Consider the following 16,057-nt stretch of genomic DNA (forward strand, 5'->3'; position numbering starts at 1 on the left):
ATTAAGGTTTTTAGCTTATTTTAATATAGCCTTTTAATATTAAAGCCTTAGTAATAATTACCTTAATAAGGTAATAATAAAAAGGGTATTTAGCCTTTTAAAAATAAGGAAAATATCTTCTTTATACTTATAAATTAAGGCTACTTATTTAATTAGATCTTAAGGTTTTAGGCAGTAGTTATATAATTTACTAAGACTTAATATTAAGGTTATTATATTTTTTAATATAATATATAATACCTTATATTATATTATATTAAAAATAAATATCTTATTTTATTATTTTACTTTAATACCTTAGCTTTACTTTATATATTATTAAATAGGTATTTTAACTTTAAAAAAAGAAAAATATATTAATAATTTTAACTTATTTAAATAGCTAAAGTATAATTTACTAAGTTAAAGCTATTTAAAATTATAATATAATATAAGTTTAAAGCCAATAAGCTATTAATATAATTTTTTTATAAGTATCTTAAAGTAGTTTAACTATAATAGCTATTATTTATTATAAATCCAGGAGTAATATAATCCCTGTCTCTTGCAAGTAGCTAATACAGGGTAACTTATACACGGAGAATAGCTGCTCAACTTTATAGGTATGTTAAGAGATGTATTTTTCAGTTGGTCTGGATTAGATAAGCTGCTGAGAATCGCAGCTGATATAAATTGCTTTCCTGTCTAAGTTCAAGTTTCAGATAAGTGGATAAAGTGGCTGTACCAGCAAAATAGCCAGTCAGAGAATTAGGAAGTTAGTTCCAAGGGATTCGGGAAGAATGCAATCTCCGACCCTAGTGTGTGGCTATGTATAATTTAGTTTATACCGTCGAAAAAGATATCGATGTCGATCGAACGACTCTAAATACCAGCTTAACGGAGCATGTAATAGACCCAAGCCCATGGGGAGGTCAAGAGGGAAAAGGTTTACATTCTCTATGTGCGGGCACAGGCATTTCAATAGAGCGTTGCGTTGCGACTCCAATTGAAGGGTTTATCAAGTAGGGGTCCAGGGGACGTGAATTCACACTCGGGCTAATAATGAGATCAATCTGGTGCGTTTCCCAACCACAACCTCCGGCTCGTCTGACCAACGCCTCGTTCTAGCGGTAGAATGTCTATACTCAGAGCAAACCCTGAAGAGGAGGCAGGGTTGGGGTCAGGCATCTAGCCGCTAGCGTAGCGATCTGGACTTTCTAAGGCCTCAGGGTGCAGATAGGGCACACCGATTTAACCCAATACAGTATTACGTATGACCCATGGTCAGGGCGGCCGAGCGAGGTGTGAAGATGATTGATCATCTGCAGGCATCCATTCGGCGCTATGTCGGACCATGATAAACCATGACGCGAAATGCACGTAATTTTCGTCTGTAACAGAAGAAAGCGGCTTGTTGTCTGTTCCCACTCTATTGCCCTTCCTGACCTAAGCTCATTTCCACCATGTCCCCATTTTGACCCAAACCCCTGAATCCAACCAACTCGAAGCACAAGCCTGTACCCCGCCTCCCCGAGATTCTGGGCTCCACCAGGGTTACATGGCTCATGGGCCGCAATACGTACAGCTGAGCTATATCATGTGTCGTCGTGCTTTGACGCAATTTCCAAGCGGTATCGTGCAGCCTCGGGCTGAAAACTGGGATTTGACAGGGAGCTACCCTGATGTTCGGCGTGACCCTGATCTCCCCCATCAAATCATACTACCTAAGTAATGGCTGCCGATCTCGATCTGGTTACGAATTCTCCACAACCCCATGCTGTCTCCTGGCGCCGATGCAGCTTTCTGTAGTAAAGTCAGCAGGTGAAAATAGTAGTACTATGGACAACTGACTAGTGAAATAAATTAAATACAAGCCCCCTCCTTACTCTTCGGGAACTGGGTTCCAGGAGCAGACGCCCTATCCTGGGTCAGAGTTTCGTGCGAAAGGGAGCTGGGGGATAAGTAAACACTGCCGATCATGTGTTTTGCGAGGTCCCACGCCTATCAATTTCACTTTCCTCACTGGCACATATTCAGACTTATTCTGAAGAATAAGAATTGAAGGATGACTCAGGCAATGCCACCGAGCACACCTCCACCAATGTGATGGCATAGATGACATGCTTCTGTCAGCGCTATTAGCCGCCGCAAGAAATTATTCCCACTACTGCGAGCAACCTAACATCACGTTACCGTGTCAGGTCCGATTCGGAAGCATACACTTTGGCAGCCGTTAATCACCGCTTTCAGCGACGATTAGGGGATGGAGATAGTACTGGGCCAACTCAGAGTACAACTACCTCTCGAACATACATCACGCCTTTTCCCCACCCTTGTCACAGCCATGTCGAGTCTAGATCGTTCTATTAAAGACGGTTTGCAGAAGCTAACTGGTAAGATTTGGCAGGCAGTTTAGCTTGTTTGAGGATCTATTACCCATACCTCGGATGTGAAAATTAAAACAGTCGTTATCGGGGAATTAGGATTGTTATTGCGTTGGCCAAGAACAGATTTTTATTTTATTTTATTTCATACTTATTCCCAAAACAACAGTGTTCCCTGTAGAGAGTGAAGGTGAAGGTGCAGGCTTCATGGTGTGTCTACACAGGCTAGATACAATAGATGCTGGCCCAACACAAGACTAAAAGCCAATATATTCCTGTTGGGGGACTGAGTGGCGCCAGTACCAGCGTTACATTAGCAGTTCACATTCCTTTCCCCGGGGATGAGATCAAAACGAGATCCAGTGGCCAGGGATTCGGGTAAGAGGGGGTCAATGCGCGTCAAGTCCCATAGCCCTGGTTCCGAGACAAGTCTCACTTGCTAGCGCTTTCACAAATCTTACATGCATTCCATCCCGATTAAGTTGAGGCCGATAGTCCTAACCGTTGGGGAAATCGATGTTGTTGACTCGCGGCCTGGGAACATTACCATACTTTGCTGCCGGGGTTTCCGCGTAACTATATGGGTAAATGAGGAACCCGATCCATACACACTTCTGATGGTGGCATCCTCCCCCAGGCTAGGATCTTTTGTTGCTCGCAACCGGGATATTCCAGCTGTTAACTGCGCCATCTTTGAGGAGTTGTCTAGCCCGTCTTTACCCACAGATGACTTATTGTCAAACAAGACAATGGACGCGTAAGGCTGGGATAGCTCTAGTGGTGTCGGGAACAATATGTTCATATGAGAATGCGTTTTCTGTATTGAAAGGCACGATGACATGCCCCATTCTTGGCTTAATTTCAGGTGTTAAAGATCTCATTGCTGTAGGCACTATATGCCTGTGTTCCTTTAAGTATTTAATCCACATTCATTAATCAAATTGCGAAGAATTTGTTTGGGGATTTGGTTGAAAATACTTTATGAAAATACTTAACCCTCCACGTACTCCACGTGTGCTGACATTATTACATGACACGAGCGGTGTGACTGGCTTTCCCAAATGTTATGCCACAAAAAGGAATAGAAAGAAGCGCCACATATTCTAAAAAGAAAGAAAGTCAGACAAGATGGTAGCCCGGGCATTGCAGTGGTTAATAAAGAAATTCCATACCAGAGACGAGGAAACAAAGCTAACGCCAGCCAGAGCCACGTAGATATTGACTATTGGTCTGTTCACTCCCGACTGCGCATTATGTTGCTCAATTTTATAAAGTAACGACATGATGACGAAATGGAAAATAGGTAGAGAGGCAGAATTTCGGGGGGACGGCTATGTACTCCGGGATCTTTGTTTCTCTTTTCTTTTTTCTTCCCCACTAAGCGGGGAGGGGTCCTTCTTTACTGAATATTATCAGCCGCGGTAAATCCTTGCTGCCTGAAGAGGCGCTTCTCGCGTGTGGGTTATTTGCTTCTTCAACTCGTAATATTTCCGCGGACCCTTGTAAAGCTAGGCCACATTAGTAGTTGACAGATCGATTTGGTTGTCATGCCTAGCCAGTGACATCTATCTGATCTGAAGTCCAATATAAGAGCTGCCACAACATCCTCTCTTGATTGTGTCAGTCATGTCTATAATAACAGTTGGTTCGTTCACAGAGCAGTACCATCTCTAGACAAACCGTCTTGCTCAACCATACCGGTACTCGTATCATCGATATCGCTAGTCCATGTCCAGCGAATTTTTCAGAAGACTTTCTTAGGCACCCTCTTACTACGGTCACAGGAACCGTTATTACACCGACCACTCACTATAAAATAGAATCAGTTTATATTCGGACTATTCTCATTCATCGCCTGGTGCTCAGGTCTCCAGTATGACATCTTCTGTTGTACCCCGAAAGTATGCCGACTACCATCTGTCTCCGAACCGGCAGCCACTGCCCTCCATCTCAGAGTTCATTCGAGACACTAAGCCAGCCACTTGTACTCATACACCTCTCTCCAGCGTCCAGACTGACTCCGGACTTTCCCTGCCTCTCGCATCTATCCATCGAACGCTACCTAAGACAGGGAAGAACCCATTATTGCATCAACTGCTCTCAGCTTCACCCTTCCCTCCCCGACAACATACCCTACCTGCCGTCTCGGATCCTCTACCGCCACCTTTCGCCAGCCTTCAATCGCCTCTTCCTGTATCTAACTGTTACCAGAGTCCCTCAGTCAAGGCGGAGATTCTATCCCAGCATCGCCAACCCCTGCAGCAGAAGTCGCAGGAGACTCATCCTCCTTTCAGACAAGTACATTCTCACTCTGCTCCGCCATCCCTCCCTCCAGATCCGATTCACTCTCAACCCCGCCCACTGCCTCCTGGCCAGATACCTCTTGCCCCTTATCCAACCCCTCCCAGGCACGACTTTGCTACTCAAGCCGAATATGACGCCTCAGTCAAGAGACACCCTAGGAGCTGGAGCTACCGAGATTCTTTAAGTCAAGTGAGTAAACATGAGCCCCAATGCAAGGTCGGCAGAACTGACTATGTCTAGATTAGTTCCTCATCCCGCACCATTCTTAACTATGCTGAAAAGTATAATCGAATTGCTTGTGAGCAGCACGGGGCTCACGTGATCTTAGAAAGGCTGCCAACGGAATGGGAACTTAGTAGCATGCTGAGTAACATGGAGCTCATCAAGCGTTCTCTAGAACATATTGAGGACTTCGTGCAAACATCGATTCAGAATGAGCGGGCTAGTGAAGGAGCCAAGATGAAGGAGGAGAACCATGCAACTGTTTCTGTATATGCTATGCAGCCCTCATCTGGCACGACAGGAACCACGAAGCGAATGGCAGTAAGTCTAGTTATTAGAGGGGGAAACGAAAAACTGACGTATTGACAGTGTGCGTCCCGAACTGGCAGATGCCAAAATTGCGGCCGAACCCAGACCCCTGAATGGCGCCGCGGACCTAATGGAATGAGGACACTGTGTAACGCATGCGGCTTACACTATGCAAAACTAAAAAATAAGCGTCAAATAAAAGCAAGTTCGATCCGTCCGTAACCCGAAAAAGCACTTCAGCTGCGAGGCTCAGAGTTGCTGCAGGGTGGCTTCGGCCCAGGAGTCACCATTCCGTATCATTTCTCGACTACAGTTAAGATATTCTAAAAGGCATCCACCACTAAAAGACCATCCTAGGGGACGTTTCCGTTAAGGATTGGTGGATATTCGAGGCTAGCTTCGCTCATACCGCAATCCTTCCAACAACACGTAATCCAGACCTGTGCCAATACTTGATTTTTGGACTGTCAACGTTGGCTTGTTTCCGTATGTCTATTTGCAACACTATGGATGCCTAGAAACTGGCGAGTAGGGCCACAGCACTTCTGTTATTTATTAAATTATTTCATTTACGCATCTTTAGGACTATTTTAAGCAGAGTAGATTTTGGTTTACATATAAGATCCTCTTGAGTCTCACATCAATAGAGCGATACCAGTAACCATGCCTTTATATATCACTTAACAGGCTTATTCCTTTCGAGATTAGCTACGCTTACTGACAGTGACTAACGAAACGTAAGGAAACTCTATACCAGCTAGCTATAAATACCTATTACTCCTTTTCCACATATTGAGCCTAGTTGAAGTGATTTTCACAATAGTTACCATATTTATCAAGACCTCAAGGCTGTAGATATGGTAGTTTTGATCACCTGCTAACACTAACATATAAACACAGACGTAAGTGCCCCACGAGCTTATCGTGGGCTGATATTGAGTGTAGTAAAGAACGGCTTCTGGAGTCTGTAATTATGTTAAAGCTTCTCTACTTTGGATAATCAGAGTTAGAGCAGTACACTACGACATAGACTACTATTACCAAAGTTAAAATCTTAACACTATATCTGCTTATATTTTCCTTTTATTAGGAGTATTATATATAGACTTTGCCGTGTTCTGAATGCCTTGCTCAAGCCTTATTGCCAAAGCCCTCAGTAACAGGCAGTGAGCTTGAATGATATTATAAGCTTGGACCAGAGCGTGCGGATAATCCTATTTGGTGGTAAATTAATTAAGAGAACTCTTCCTACGTTTGAGAAGACTTGCGTAGGATGTCCTTGCTATTCCGTGCTTGGCAGCCGGGTGAGAGGGCATTTGGTCTAATGAAGCCTACATTCACCTTAAAGCGGCATTCTCTGCTTGGATTGAGCATTGAGTCGGTCCAACTACTGAGGAGCTGGGTTATGGGAGGGTGTATTAGTCTAGGGAGGCTATGAAGCAGCAACAGGACTAGTCAGAGCCTAAGGACAAGGCCCCAAGGCTAAAGATAGCTTCGCATATGGTATGATATATCATACATTAATCATATATAAACCATATCAGATGCACAAGGCAAATTGTGAGTTCAGATCGGATTTAGGTCCTAATGTGATCAATTGACTTGAGGGCAGCTTTGCGAAACTCATCTAAAACTGCATACGTTTTTTCAGTCCTGAAGCTGTCAATCGTGTGCCTTAACCTTCCAGTTGAAATTGTACAACCCGTCGTACCTCGGGAAATGTTGCTACGCCGATGGATGAGGCCCAAATTTGACTGACCAAAGTCGCATAATCCACCCATGGCATCATGAACCAAAAATAGCCATGTAAACTATCCGATATACCATCTGGATCAACCCAAGTATCATTGACAATATCCAAAACATCCACTTGCACATCCGTTGGCAGAGAAAGATGTCGCACGTCTTTGCTGTCGGCATCGCCAAGGCGAATATGATATTGACCCTCGAACTCCTCTACTCCTGTACCCCAATCGTTAAGTACTCCAAGTTGCCAATCAAGGTTTCTTTCTCGACAAAAATCATTCTCAATAACATCCCAAGGAATATCGCACTTTGGAAAACGGTCCCGTAATGCTAAAAGCCAATCTACATCATTCTCCTTATCAAGGTCTAAGACCAAAAAGTCGTTCTGTGATCCGACCGAAAACCTAGAGATTGGAAGGTTGTATGATCGGCAAACGAGTTGTAGTTCTTTGACCTTCGATAAATATGATGGGCCCGATTTTGAGGAATAAAAATGAGATAGTGTTGTAGACCAACGAGACAGTTCCTCTAAATGAAGCGCATTCCCGATGTTCTTTGGACAGAGAATTACAGTTTCAAAGACGTTTTCGATATCATAAAAATGACCTTGGATGCGCCGATGAAGATCGATATAGAGTAAGTCGCGTTTTGGATCCACCCAGCCATATATGCGGTCGACATATTTCAAGTTACAGATATCATACCTGCCCGATATGAGAGAAAGTTTTCGATTTCTGATGACGATTTCCCTGACTTCTTTGCTCAAGATCATAAGTCCCGGCAAGTCATGTCGATAGTGAGGATACTGCCTGCCACTTCCTTCTATTCGGCGTGCGTACGGAATGTATATTCGAGGTGAAGATAGAGAGAACGCCAGGTTCCAAATCTTGCTTCGGACTTCCGCCGGTAGCTTTGCGAAGTAGTGGAATTCATAGAGATGTCCCGCTGAGTCGTCAGGCGGCGACAGTTGTCGGGCTGAGACATCAATCGAAATATGAGGAGGCTGACATGTTTTGTCACCTTTGCAGGAGAGTTGTCCGTGGCTTGGATCTGACGAAAGAGTAGTCGCCAGCACTGAAGATTTATCTTCCATTTTGGTCCACCATGAAACGACGAACGAGGGCATGCAAAATTCCCAGTGTGAACAGGGGTGGCAATGGTGGTCAATAAATGCATAAATTCATTCCGCCCGGAAGGACTCGTATGGCCAAGTGCGCTAGCATGTTTGCGGCACTTTTGTTTCCCTCCATCGGTCAACAGGCGGTCCAAAGTTAAATTACGTTTATTTCATCGGGGACATAAGATTGCGCAAGGTACGGGGTGAGGGGTTTATTGTATAAGAATAGCTGTACATCCACCTAACTCTGTAGAGCACTGGGGCTTCCTGCGATTGCTATCTGTCTAGTTATTTGATATGTTATCATTCATAAATTTCTTGTTATTCATATTTGGTCATATTTTGCTGCGTCTCCATTCCATCAAGCTGGCCACCACAACCATTTGCTGGTGCTTGAAGGCCCTTCAGGCAGCGCAGTCCATGTCATGCAGCTCCTAAGTGACAAGCTAGATGTGATTCTCTGGACTGACTAGCATTCTTGGCTCAAGAACTACTGGTTCAGGCTGGCTAATGTCTACATACCTTTAGTCTTGAAAATATAACCCGTGGCCTCCATACTGCCTGCCTTTGCGGTGACTATTATTGCACGCCTGCCAGGCTAAGGAAATTGATGCTCAAGGAAAGCAAGGAGTGGGATGCACAGGATCTGACCTGAAATAACACAATCAGCAAAGTTAAAACTGTGAGACGGTACATTACTGTGAAGATGGCCATATGTCATTGAAACTGGATTTTTCAAACCTCGGTACCATCGCGAGTTCTAGACCGCGGTCTAATGGCGAAAGGACTCGCGGCCTAGGCCTTTCCTTGTCTAGCCTGACCCACAAGGTAACATCGCCTCGTTTATTGTGAACGTAGTAAGTCCATCTCCTGAGAACTACAATCATCAAGGGGAAAATAAACTCTATTACAACAGCTAGTTTAATAACAACAATTAAGAAAGAACGCTCTTTTTCATAGTTTTCATCTAATCTTAGATGAAAAGGAGGAAGGTCTTCCTGTAAGTGTGAAGTCAGGGCGTCAAGAGTTCCCCTGGACCTTGGGTAGCATTTCCAATGAGACAAAATCATAACATCAACCATCATGAGTTAGCTTTATGTCCCTTGTATCCTCTATGCTAAACATGACTTGTTAACGGTATATATGCTGCAGTCGTAATCTTCGACAGGGACAACATCCGGGGTTTTAATTTGGTCAAACTGCTAGAGCTGTCACTGTTAGCAAGCAAGAAAAGTGGCTGCCTTCGCCTCCGGCCTACTCCGACCCTCTTACGACGATCACTCGGCGGTCAAAGTCCACCCGTGACAGGCGGTGAGTGGCTATTTAATACCAGGACGGAACCAATGACAATATGCCATCTTACAGACTAGCCTTGAATATTACAATTGCAGAATACAGGTCGATCACCTAATCCCAAATGGTTTATTTATACTGTCTTAGGATGTCAAGGTTTGTCCAGTTACATGACAGCTATCTGGGAGTCTCTTGGTGATGTAACCCTAAGCTTGGAAGTGGTTTATACTTCGTGGCTTGCAGCATCATATGGGGGTATAGAATTAGAGCATAGAGAGCGGGGTTATGCGTATCCCATAATGTGGCAGGTCATCGTAGCCTAGTCTCCTGGGTCTGCCGGCGTTAGTTATGGCCGAAGCTGACCAGAAGATCGTCAACGCGACACGTCGATGACATCCATGTGGATACGCACCAGTTTCAACTGCCGGGGTAATTTACTGAACTAACGAATGTGGCTGAGTATAGTACATTATTTACATGTTCCAGGCAGATAGCTACTGCTAGTGATGCATTACGGAGGGTTGAGAGTAAGGGGTGTTGGGATAAAGCGGGGGAGTATTGACGAGGAACTTGGCTTCTAGATATTCATTATGACTGATCTACTTGCCATACCTCATATCACTTTGATGAAGCGCTTGGGGTATTGCGCCGAGATAGCCCACCTCGATATACTCTACCTTGATGACATCCTTATCATATATAGTGCAAATATTTGAGGAGCTGGTATTGCTGAAGGGAAGGACCGAGGTGGTCATGCTGGTCTGGATATTTCTAACACTATAGTCGCCTGGTGTTGAGGAGGTAGAGATGTTGGAGGGGATGGCGCAGGAGATGGTGCTCGCCAAGGATTCGCAGTTGTTAGACAAGGGGATATATTGTTGGTTATAGTCGTGGTGGCTGTTGTAGTCCCCCGAGAATGGTGCTCTGTGAGTGCTAGAAATGGCAGCGCTACCAGTGCTGACGTTGCCATTGCAAACTGTTGTTGTTGTTGTTGTTGTTGTTGGTTGTGGTGCTGTTGTTGACAACTTGTCGGGAAATAAAAGTTGTCGTGCAGTTGGATCTGATTCATGGCAAGATAACGAGGCCGCTGGCGCGCCCATAATCTCCTTGATTCGGATCAGCTCTCTCTCTATAGCCGTATTTCGGCGTAATAAATCCTGGATGGTCTGATCACGACTTTGGTTGCTCTTGAGCTCCGCTAGCTCGCGCTCTAGCCGCTCTATATACTCTTTGGTGCGGACGCGTATCGCCCTCTGGGCCTCTCGATCGTTGGCTCTCTTGCGGGCGAGCTGTTCAGGAGTAAGGGTAGAAACCCTTCTGGTTTCTAAACAACGCTATATTAGTATGATCATAATAGCTTGCCCTGCTTTCCTTCCCTTTACTTCTGTTAAATAAAATATATCGGAGATCCATAGCATTAAATGAAAGAAAGAGACGAGGCAACTTACTGTTTCGCTTGGGTTTCGCGGGCTCTGTTGATAATGATTGGATCATGTTCATTGTGTATGAGGAGGCGGAAAGTCGACTGAAAAAGGATGGCAGGCGGGGCAGGAGGTACTAAATATCCTATTTTTCTTGTTCTGCCTTTGTGCGAGTGTATCCCTCTTCTCCCAAACTTGTAAAGCCACCTGCATGGCGATGGTAGACTACTAGTATCCTCCATGTCCCAAGCCTCCAAGAAATATGCACAAGGGAGGGTGTGTAAATTCGACATGCCTCAAATCCCGTTCCTTAAGCCCTTGGGGAGACTTCCAAAGGCCTTGACTCCTCCCAATACACCATCATTTTAATATTATATTCGTGGCCGATATATCGCAATCTTAGACGACCGGGGTTAAGACTAGCTTTAACGAGATCTGCACTCTAAGAAACCGATGTCTTATTTGACTTTATGACAGTCGGGGTGTCTCAACAAACCGAGAACCGAGAATGCACACCATACCTGCAGAAACGGCAACGGGATGTCAAATTTTGTCTCGCTAACGTCTCGTCTAACAAGCCGCGATGACTGTGCATAAGGAATGAGACAGATGGACACCAATCTTCGTAATCTCGGCGTAACTCAGAAATAACCAATCAGATTACTCCTATGACAGGCTCCGTTACGAGGGATGGGCCAAGCCCATCCAGAAACAAAATACAGGTTACAAGGGTCGCAAATATATAAAATGGTTCCGTACTGTACAACTAAAGAGCGAAAGTCCCGCTTTCTGGTTGTTGCTAGGGTTCCACACAACTAAGGGGTCCAATCTTTATGCGTCGGGTTTCTCCACAAGCTTGTTTTGAATGTGTTTGGACTAGAGCAATGCCGTCTGCACACGGAGAATCGTGTCATAACAAGTAATCAGTTGTATTTAACCTACATTGATGCTGCCCACTCTCTAGGCTAAACCAGTCCCAGGCTCTCCACATTTACCCCACACCTCCACCAACTGGCTGGTAGGTTCTCCAGTGGTGTCAGCTGCGGCTGTCGTGGAGTGAGTAAACTCGAACATTCCATTGCTGGGCGACCTTTCTTTTGTTGGGCCCCTAACATCACCTTGCTAAGCCTCTGCATCTTGCATGCAAGTACTTGTTGACGACAGTCTGTGCTCGCACTAATGATTCCTTGGAATCGTGTATTTCTCTGATTGCGGACACGCTGTTGCAATCAGAGCCCAACTTGAAAGAATTGTCAACCGCAGACATCTGCATTTTCAACAACCATCAGACTACAACGACAGAAAGACATCCTCTGCCGCACTCTCATGTCAACAAGCATGGATCGGTCCATGAGTAACATTCAGGACTCGTCAGAACAGACGACAGTTATTGAGCTGCCCTTGCAAACTTGCAGATCATCACCTCAGCTCAACAAAGGTAATAAGAAAGATGGCTTGCAAAGTGCATAACTAGTTTTTCATTACTGCAGCTTTGCATTTTAGGCAGTACTAGTTTAAAAATAGTTAGGCAATATCGGTCGAGAAAATATTTACTTTTGCCACTTCATCTACACTTTCTGTTACAAATTATAAAACAACAAATAGGTATATAATATATAAGGAAAGAAACAAGTCTCGACTATAGTTGATACTTGTAATACAGTAAGACGTTTCCTTCTTCAAGGTCAAATTGGTAGTATACCATCTACCCATGATTAAGGGATCTCCGCGGAGCCGGCCAGTCTGCCGGAGGACAATATGATACTAACAAAGTATGCGGGTCAACATGCCACGTTACGGCTAATAACAGCCAATAATTGCCTCTTCGTTCCCCCCTGCAGTCCAGCCACCTTTCCATTACTCCCGATCTTGAACTCCCCAGCCACGAACTCGACTATATACCCTGGATTCTCCAAAACAGGCAGGTAGATAATCCAATAGTCACCGGAAACGTGATGCAGCCTCATCTGGTGCTTCCACGTCACGTCGTGGCGGTCTGCGACAAAAGCTTTCTCACCTGATCCACCAGGGTGAGGTTCTTCCCGTAACGTAATCCGTCCATACCCTGGGTCGTAGGATATGCCCTCCAACTCCGTAATGTTCAGAGTAGGCGGCAACGGCGGCTGAGGACGCTCAGGGTAGAGAATACCAACAGCCTCATCTGCAGGAGGGTCTAATTCCTTCATCTTTTTACATCTCTCTTAATTAGTAAATATTTCGTAGGACAGTGGAAGGCGTGTCGGACTTAGACTTGACATCAGAACGCTCGTTCTCTGGGATTTTAAGTCGGTCCTGGATCAAGTTCCATGCCAGGATTTCCTCCACGGCATTTGAAGTAAGGGCCGTGTTCGCGAACGCAACGACGCCATACCTGATACTAGGCAACCAATAGACTTGGGCTCCATAAGCGTGCACCCCTCCGCTGTGAGAATACATAACATGCCCCTTAGAGGCTGTGGTGCCAGCCGAGTCCATATGTCACCATGTCGCTGGGGCCATCCAGCTGCGTGTGTTCAATCATTCTTGAAGACTTTATATCTCTGTGTACCTCTTTGGAGAATGGAGCTGCCTCGTGAAGTAGGCATTTTACCCACTTAGCGAAGTCGAGGACATTTGAGAAAATTTCCCCGGCGCCGCTGAGCTCAGTAACGTTCATGAAAGGAACCTCACCGTATTTTCCTTCCTTTGTGTCCCAATAGTAACCCGAAGCAAGTTGATTAGGGGCATGGCTTGCGTCTTGGAGATCGAAAAGGGTTGAGTCCATATCCAGCGGCGCCCAGATCAGCTCTTTCAGCACGTCTCTAAGCCATTTGCCTGTGATAATCTTAATAACATGTGAGATTGTGGTATACGTCAAACTCGTGTAAGAGTACTTGACCCATGGTTCGGTGGTTAAAGGTAGATTCCTTAAGTTGTGGACAATATCTTTAGGCTTGGCTTTCTTTCCTTTCACTAGCCCCTCGTAGGCTTTATCGTGAGCTGCCATCCCCGTGCGATGGCTTATAGCATCGTCCAAGCTGATATGCTCCGTTGCCTACGAGTCCTGAAGCACGGAATCGTCATGAATGATTGTGGAGATTGTCGTCGACCAACCGTTGGCGAGAGCCGGGTAGTTTCCAGAGTCGATCAGGTGGGCTAGAGTAGGGGACGTCTGTGCCTTTGTAGTCGAAGCGGTGTACCAAAGCGTTTCCGGTGTGACTGACTTATCAGGCAATGCCGCAAAGCCGTATCCCTATATCGTATTAGTATCGTCCTTACTCATGAAATTAAGTCGATGACGCATAGCGTAGGGGAGTCAAGTGCATACATTTGCGAAGACTTCTTTGCCATCGATCAACAGCAATGGATAAACCTGCGACTTTCCAATTATCCAACGCCTCTGTCGCAAAATTGTCGACCTCCCTGGTAAGCGGAATGCGAACGTTCAACTGGGCAGTTACACCCCAGAAGGTGAAGGAACCTATCGTGAGGCTTGCGATGCGGTTCCGAAGTTGTAGCATGGTGTATATTTATACACCACTAATGCCACTTATATGTTGATCAGATAACTCGAAAGTCAGGAGGCAAAAGTGAAGAATAACCGTGTTTGACTCCATGCCAGCATGATGCCATGCGCCATATACTCATAGGTAAGATAGAACTAGGCAAAATACGCCTGAAATGGGTCGTGTTTGCGTGTAGCCGTAATAATGTTTATGTTCATGATTCACAAGTATCGTGGCTGAGGGACCCAGGATTATGGCCTATCAAACTAAAACGCGTCGTTGATATCAATATATGTGACTAATGTATTCCAGGATTAGCTTACAAGTTATTTCGATAATTAAAGAAGAGATTCGGAGTAATCTCAAGGGCCACGTAGGTTTTTCGGCTTTCCCATGTTCCTGTAGAAGGACCGAAGAACCTCACTATAACAGTTTACTTCACCGAGTGTGCTATTGGCATGTGTTGGAGGCTTCCCCTTCACAAAGCCGCAATTTTAACTAAACATCAAAGAACACGATATGAGTACCTACGAGACTGCAGAAACGGAACGATGAAACCTTGTTTCAAGCAGGTCTAGAAGGATCCGTCAACTTATCCCCAAGGAAGCAAGAAGCCCAGGAGAGCCTCATGGAGAATTCCCAGCTGAGAAAATATCCACAATAGAGCTGCCTATTACGCCATGCCCGGTCCTTGCTTTCGTTTTGACCGCGAGCTACTGATTTACAACAAGAGCCGTGCTTCAGAAAACTCAAGACTTTACTTTTTACATTGCTGCAATAGGGATGCGACACGGACTCGTAAATGCGGCCATACCTATAAGACCATATGCACTCATCAGCTTGACGAAGGGGTCAGCTGCCTGTTAACTGGGCGGCTAAGAATATCCATCAAACAACCGTATAGGTAGTACACAGGAAGGGCACATGCTGGCTCAATGGATAGGTATAAATACTCGCCACTACAACATGCTGGCCGCTCCTCGTCGCATCGCTATCAGGAGGCTGCTTCCATGGAACGGCGCTAGACCACAGCCAGGGATCCCCCCTCGCGCAAATACGTAATCTAGCCAGCTACGGTTGGGACGCTCCATTCAAATACGCTGTAATTCACCTATCACAACGAACCCCCAGGTTGGCACGTCCCAGCTCTTTCCCAGAGCCTAGACCTTCTTGCGACTATGATCATGCGAACCAAGTGTCAGCATAGCCCTTGTTTTCTGTTTCATACTTATCACTAGAAGTTCTAAAGCCAGAACAGATATCCCCGAGACTTATCATGCAAAGTTATTATTAAATTTCTAATTTGGTACCTGGGATATGGTCAGGAATCATAATACGGTGAACTTATATGCGATGGCTACGTAGTAGAACAGACATCAAGCATCATAGAATATCTATCAACGGATTCATCCTAAAATGTACCATACACGCGACTGTCATATACACAAAGGCATTCACCCCTAGTTTAACGGTTAGCAGCGGGATCTGAGTTGTGAATTGGTAATATGAGAACAGAGTGGTGCCGAAATAAAGAGAAGCATTCCCCAAAAGGCAAACTGTTCCTCTTGTTGGTCACGGGAGCCGAGCATTTGCATAATGAATGCACCAGCCTCCTATGTCCCTCCTATAATAACCACCTAGCAGAATTTCCTTTCTTTTACTTAGCAATGTCCCCTTCCCTAAATATTCTGGGAATGGATATTAGACCTATTTAAACGTGATAACTTCGATCAAGTGGGCAGTGGCGCTTAATCCGAAGACTATGGCAAAGGTAAGGTTACCAGTAAAGCTCGAGTA

General features: G+C 45.1%; 6 protein-coding genes across 6 annotated transcripts; 1 reads left to right on the forward strand and 5 right to left on the reverse strand.

Moving 5' to 3' along the window:
- Positions 1-4,238: 4,238 nt before the first annotated feature.
- Positions 4,239-5,420, forward strand: FOIG_15641 (uncharacterized protein; the record flags this gene model as incomplete). The annotated part of the gene is made up of 3 exons (XM_031217025.1): positions 4,239-4,856; positions 4,908-5,210; positions 5,259-5,420. 3 exons carry the CDS (start codon positions 4,239-4,241, stop codon positions 5,418-5,420), a joined length of 1,083 nt encoding a protein of 360 aa, XP_031053233.1.
- Positions 5,421-5,874: 454 nt separating this feature from the next.
- FOIG_15642 (uncharacterized protein) lies at positions 5,875-8,037 on the reverse strand (the record flags this gene model as incomplete). The annotated part of the gene is made up of 4 exons (XM_031217026.1): positions 5,875-5,893; positions 6,087-6,163; positions 6,910-7,348; positions 7,784-8,037. The coding sequence occupies 4 exons, from the start codon at positions 8,035-8,037 to the stop codon at positions 5,875-5,877; spliced, it is 789 nt and encodes a 262-aa protein (XP_031053234.1).
- Positions 8,038-9,953: 1,916 nt separating this feature from the next.
- Positions 9,954-10,854, reverse strand: FOIG_15643 (uncharacterized protein; the record flags this gene model as incomplete). Its single annotated transcript, XM_031217027.1, has 2 exons — positions 9,954-10,678; positions 10,803-10,854. 2 exons carry the CDS (start codon positions 10,852-10,854, stop codon positions 9,954-9,956), a joined length of 777 nt encoding a protein of 258 aa, XP_031053235.1.
- A 1,702-nt stretch (positions 10,855-12,556) lies between these two features.
- FOIG_15644 (uncharacterized protein) lies at positions 12,557-12,961 on the reverse strand (the record flags this gene model as incomplete). Its single annotated transcript, XM_031217028.1, has 1 exon — positions 12,557-12,961. One exon carries the CDS (start codon positions 12,959-12,961, stop codon positions 12,557-12,559), a length of 405 nt encoding a protein of 134 aa, XP_031053236.1.
- Positions 12,962-12,980: 19 nt separating this feature from the next.
- On the reverse strand, positions 12,981-13,761 carry FOIG_15645 (beta-lactamase; the record flags this gene model as incomplete). The annotated part of the gene is made up of 2 exons (XM_031217029.1): positions 12,981-13,220; positions 13,324-13,761. The coding sequence occupies 2 exons, from the start codon at positions 13,759-13,761 to the stop codon at positions 12,981-12,983; spliced, it is 678 nt and encodes a 225-aa protein (XP_031053237.1).
- Positions 13,762-13,809: 48 nt separating this feature from the next.
- FOIG_15646 (uncharacterized protein) lies at positions 13,810-14,275 on the reverse strand (the record flags this gene model as incomplete). The annotated part of the gene is made up of 2 exons (XM_031217030.1): positions 13,810-14,007; positions 14,114-14,275. The coding sequence occupies 2 exons, from the start codon at positions 14,273-14,275 to the stop codon at positions 13,810-13,812; spliced, it is 360 nt and encodes a 119-aa protein (XP_031053238.1).
- Between the last annotated feature and the right edge of the window lie 1,782 nt (positions 14,276-16,057).

Source organism: Fusarium odoratissimum (genome assembly GCF_000260195.1).
Source record: "Fusarium odoratissimum NRRL 54006 unplaced genomic scaffold supercont1.56, whole genome shotgun sequence".
NCBI classification, from domain to species: domain Eukaryota; kingdom Fungi; phylum Ascomycota; class Sordariomycetes; order Hypocreales; family Nectriaceae; genus Fusarium; species Fusarium odoratissimum.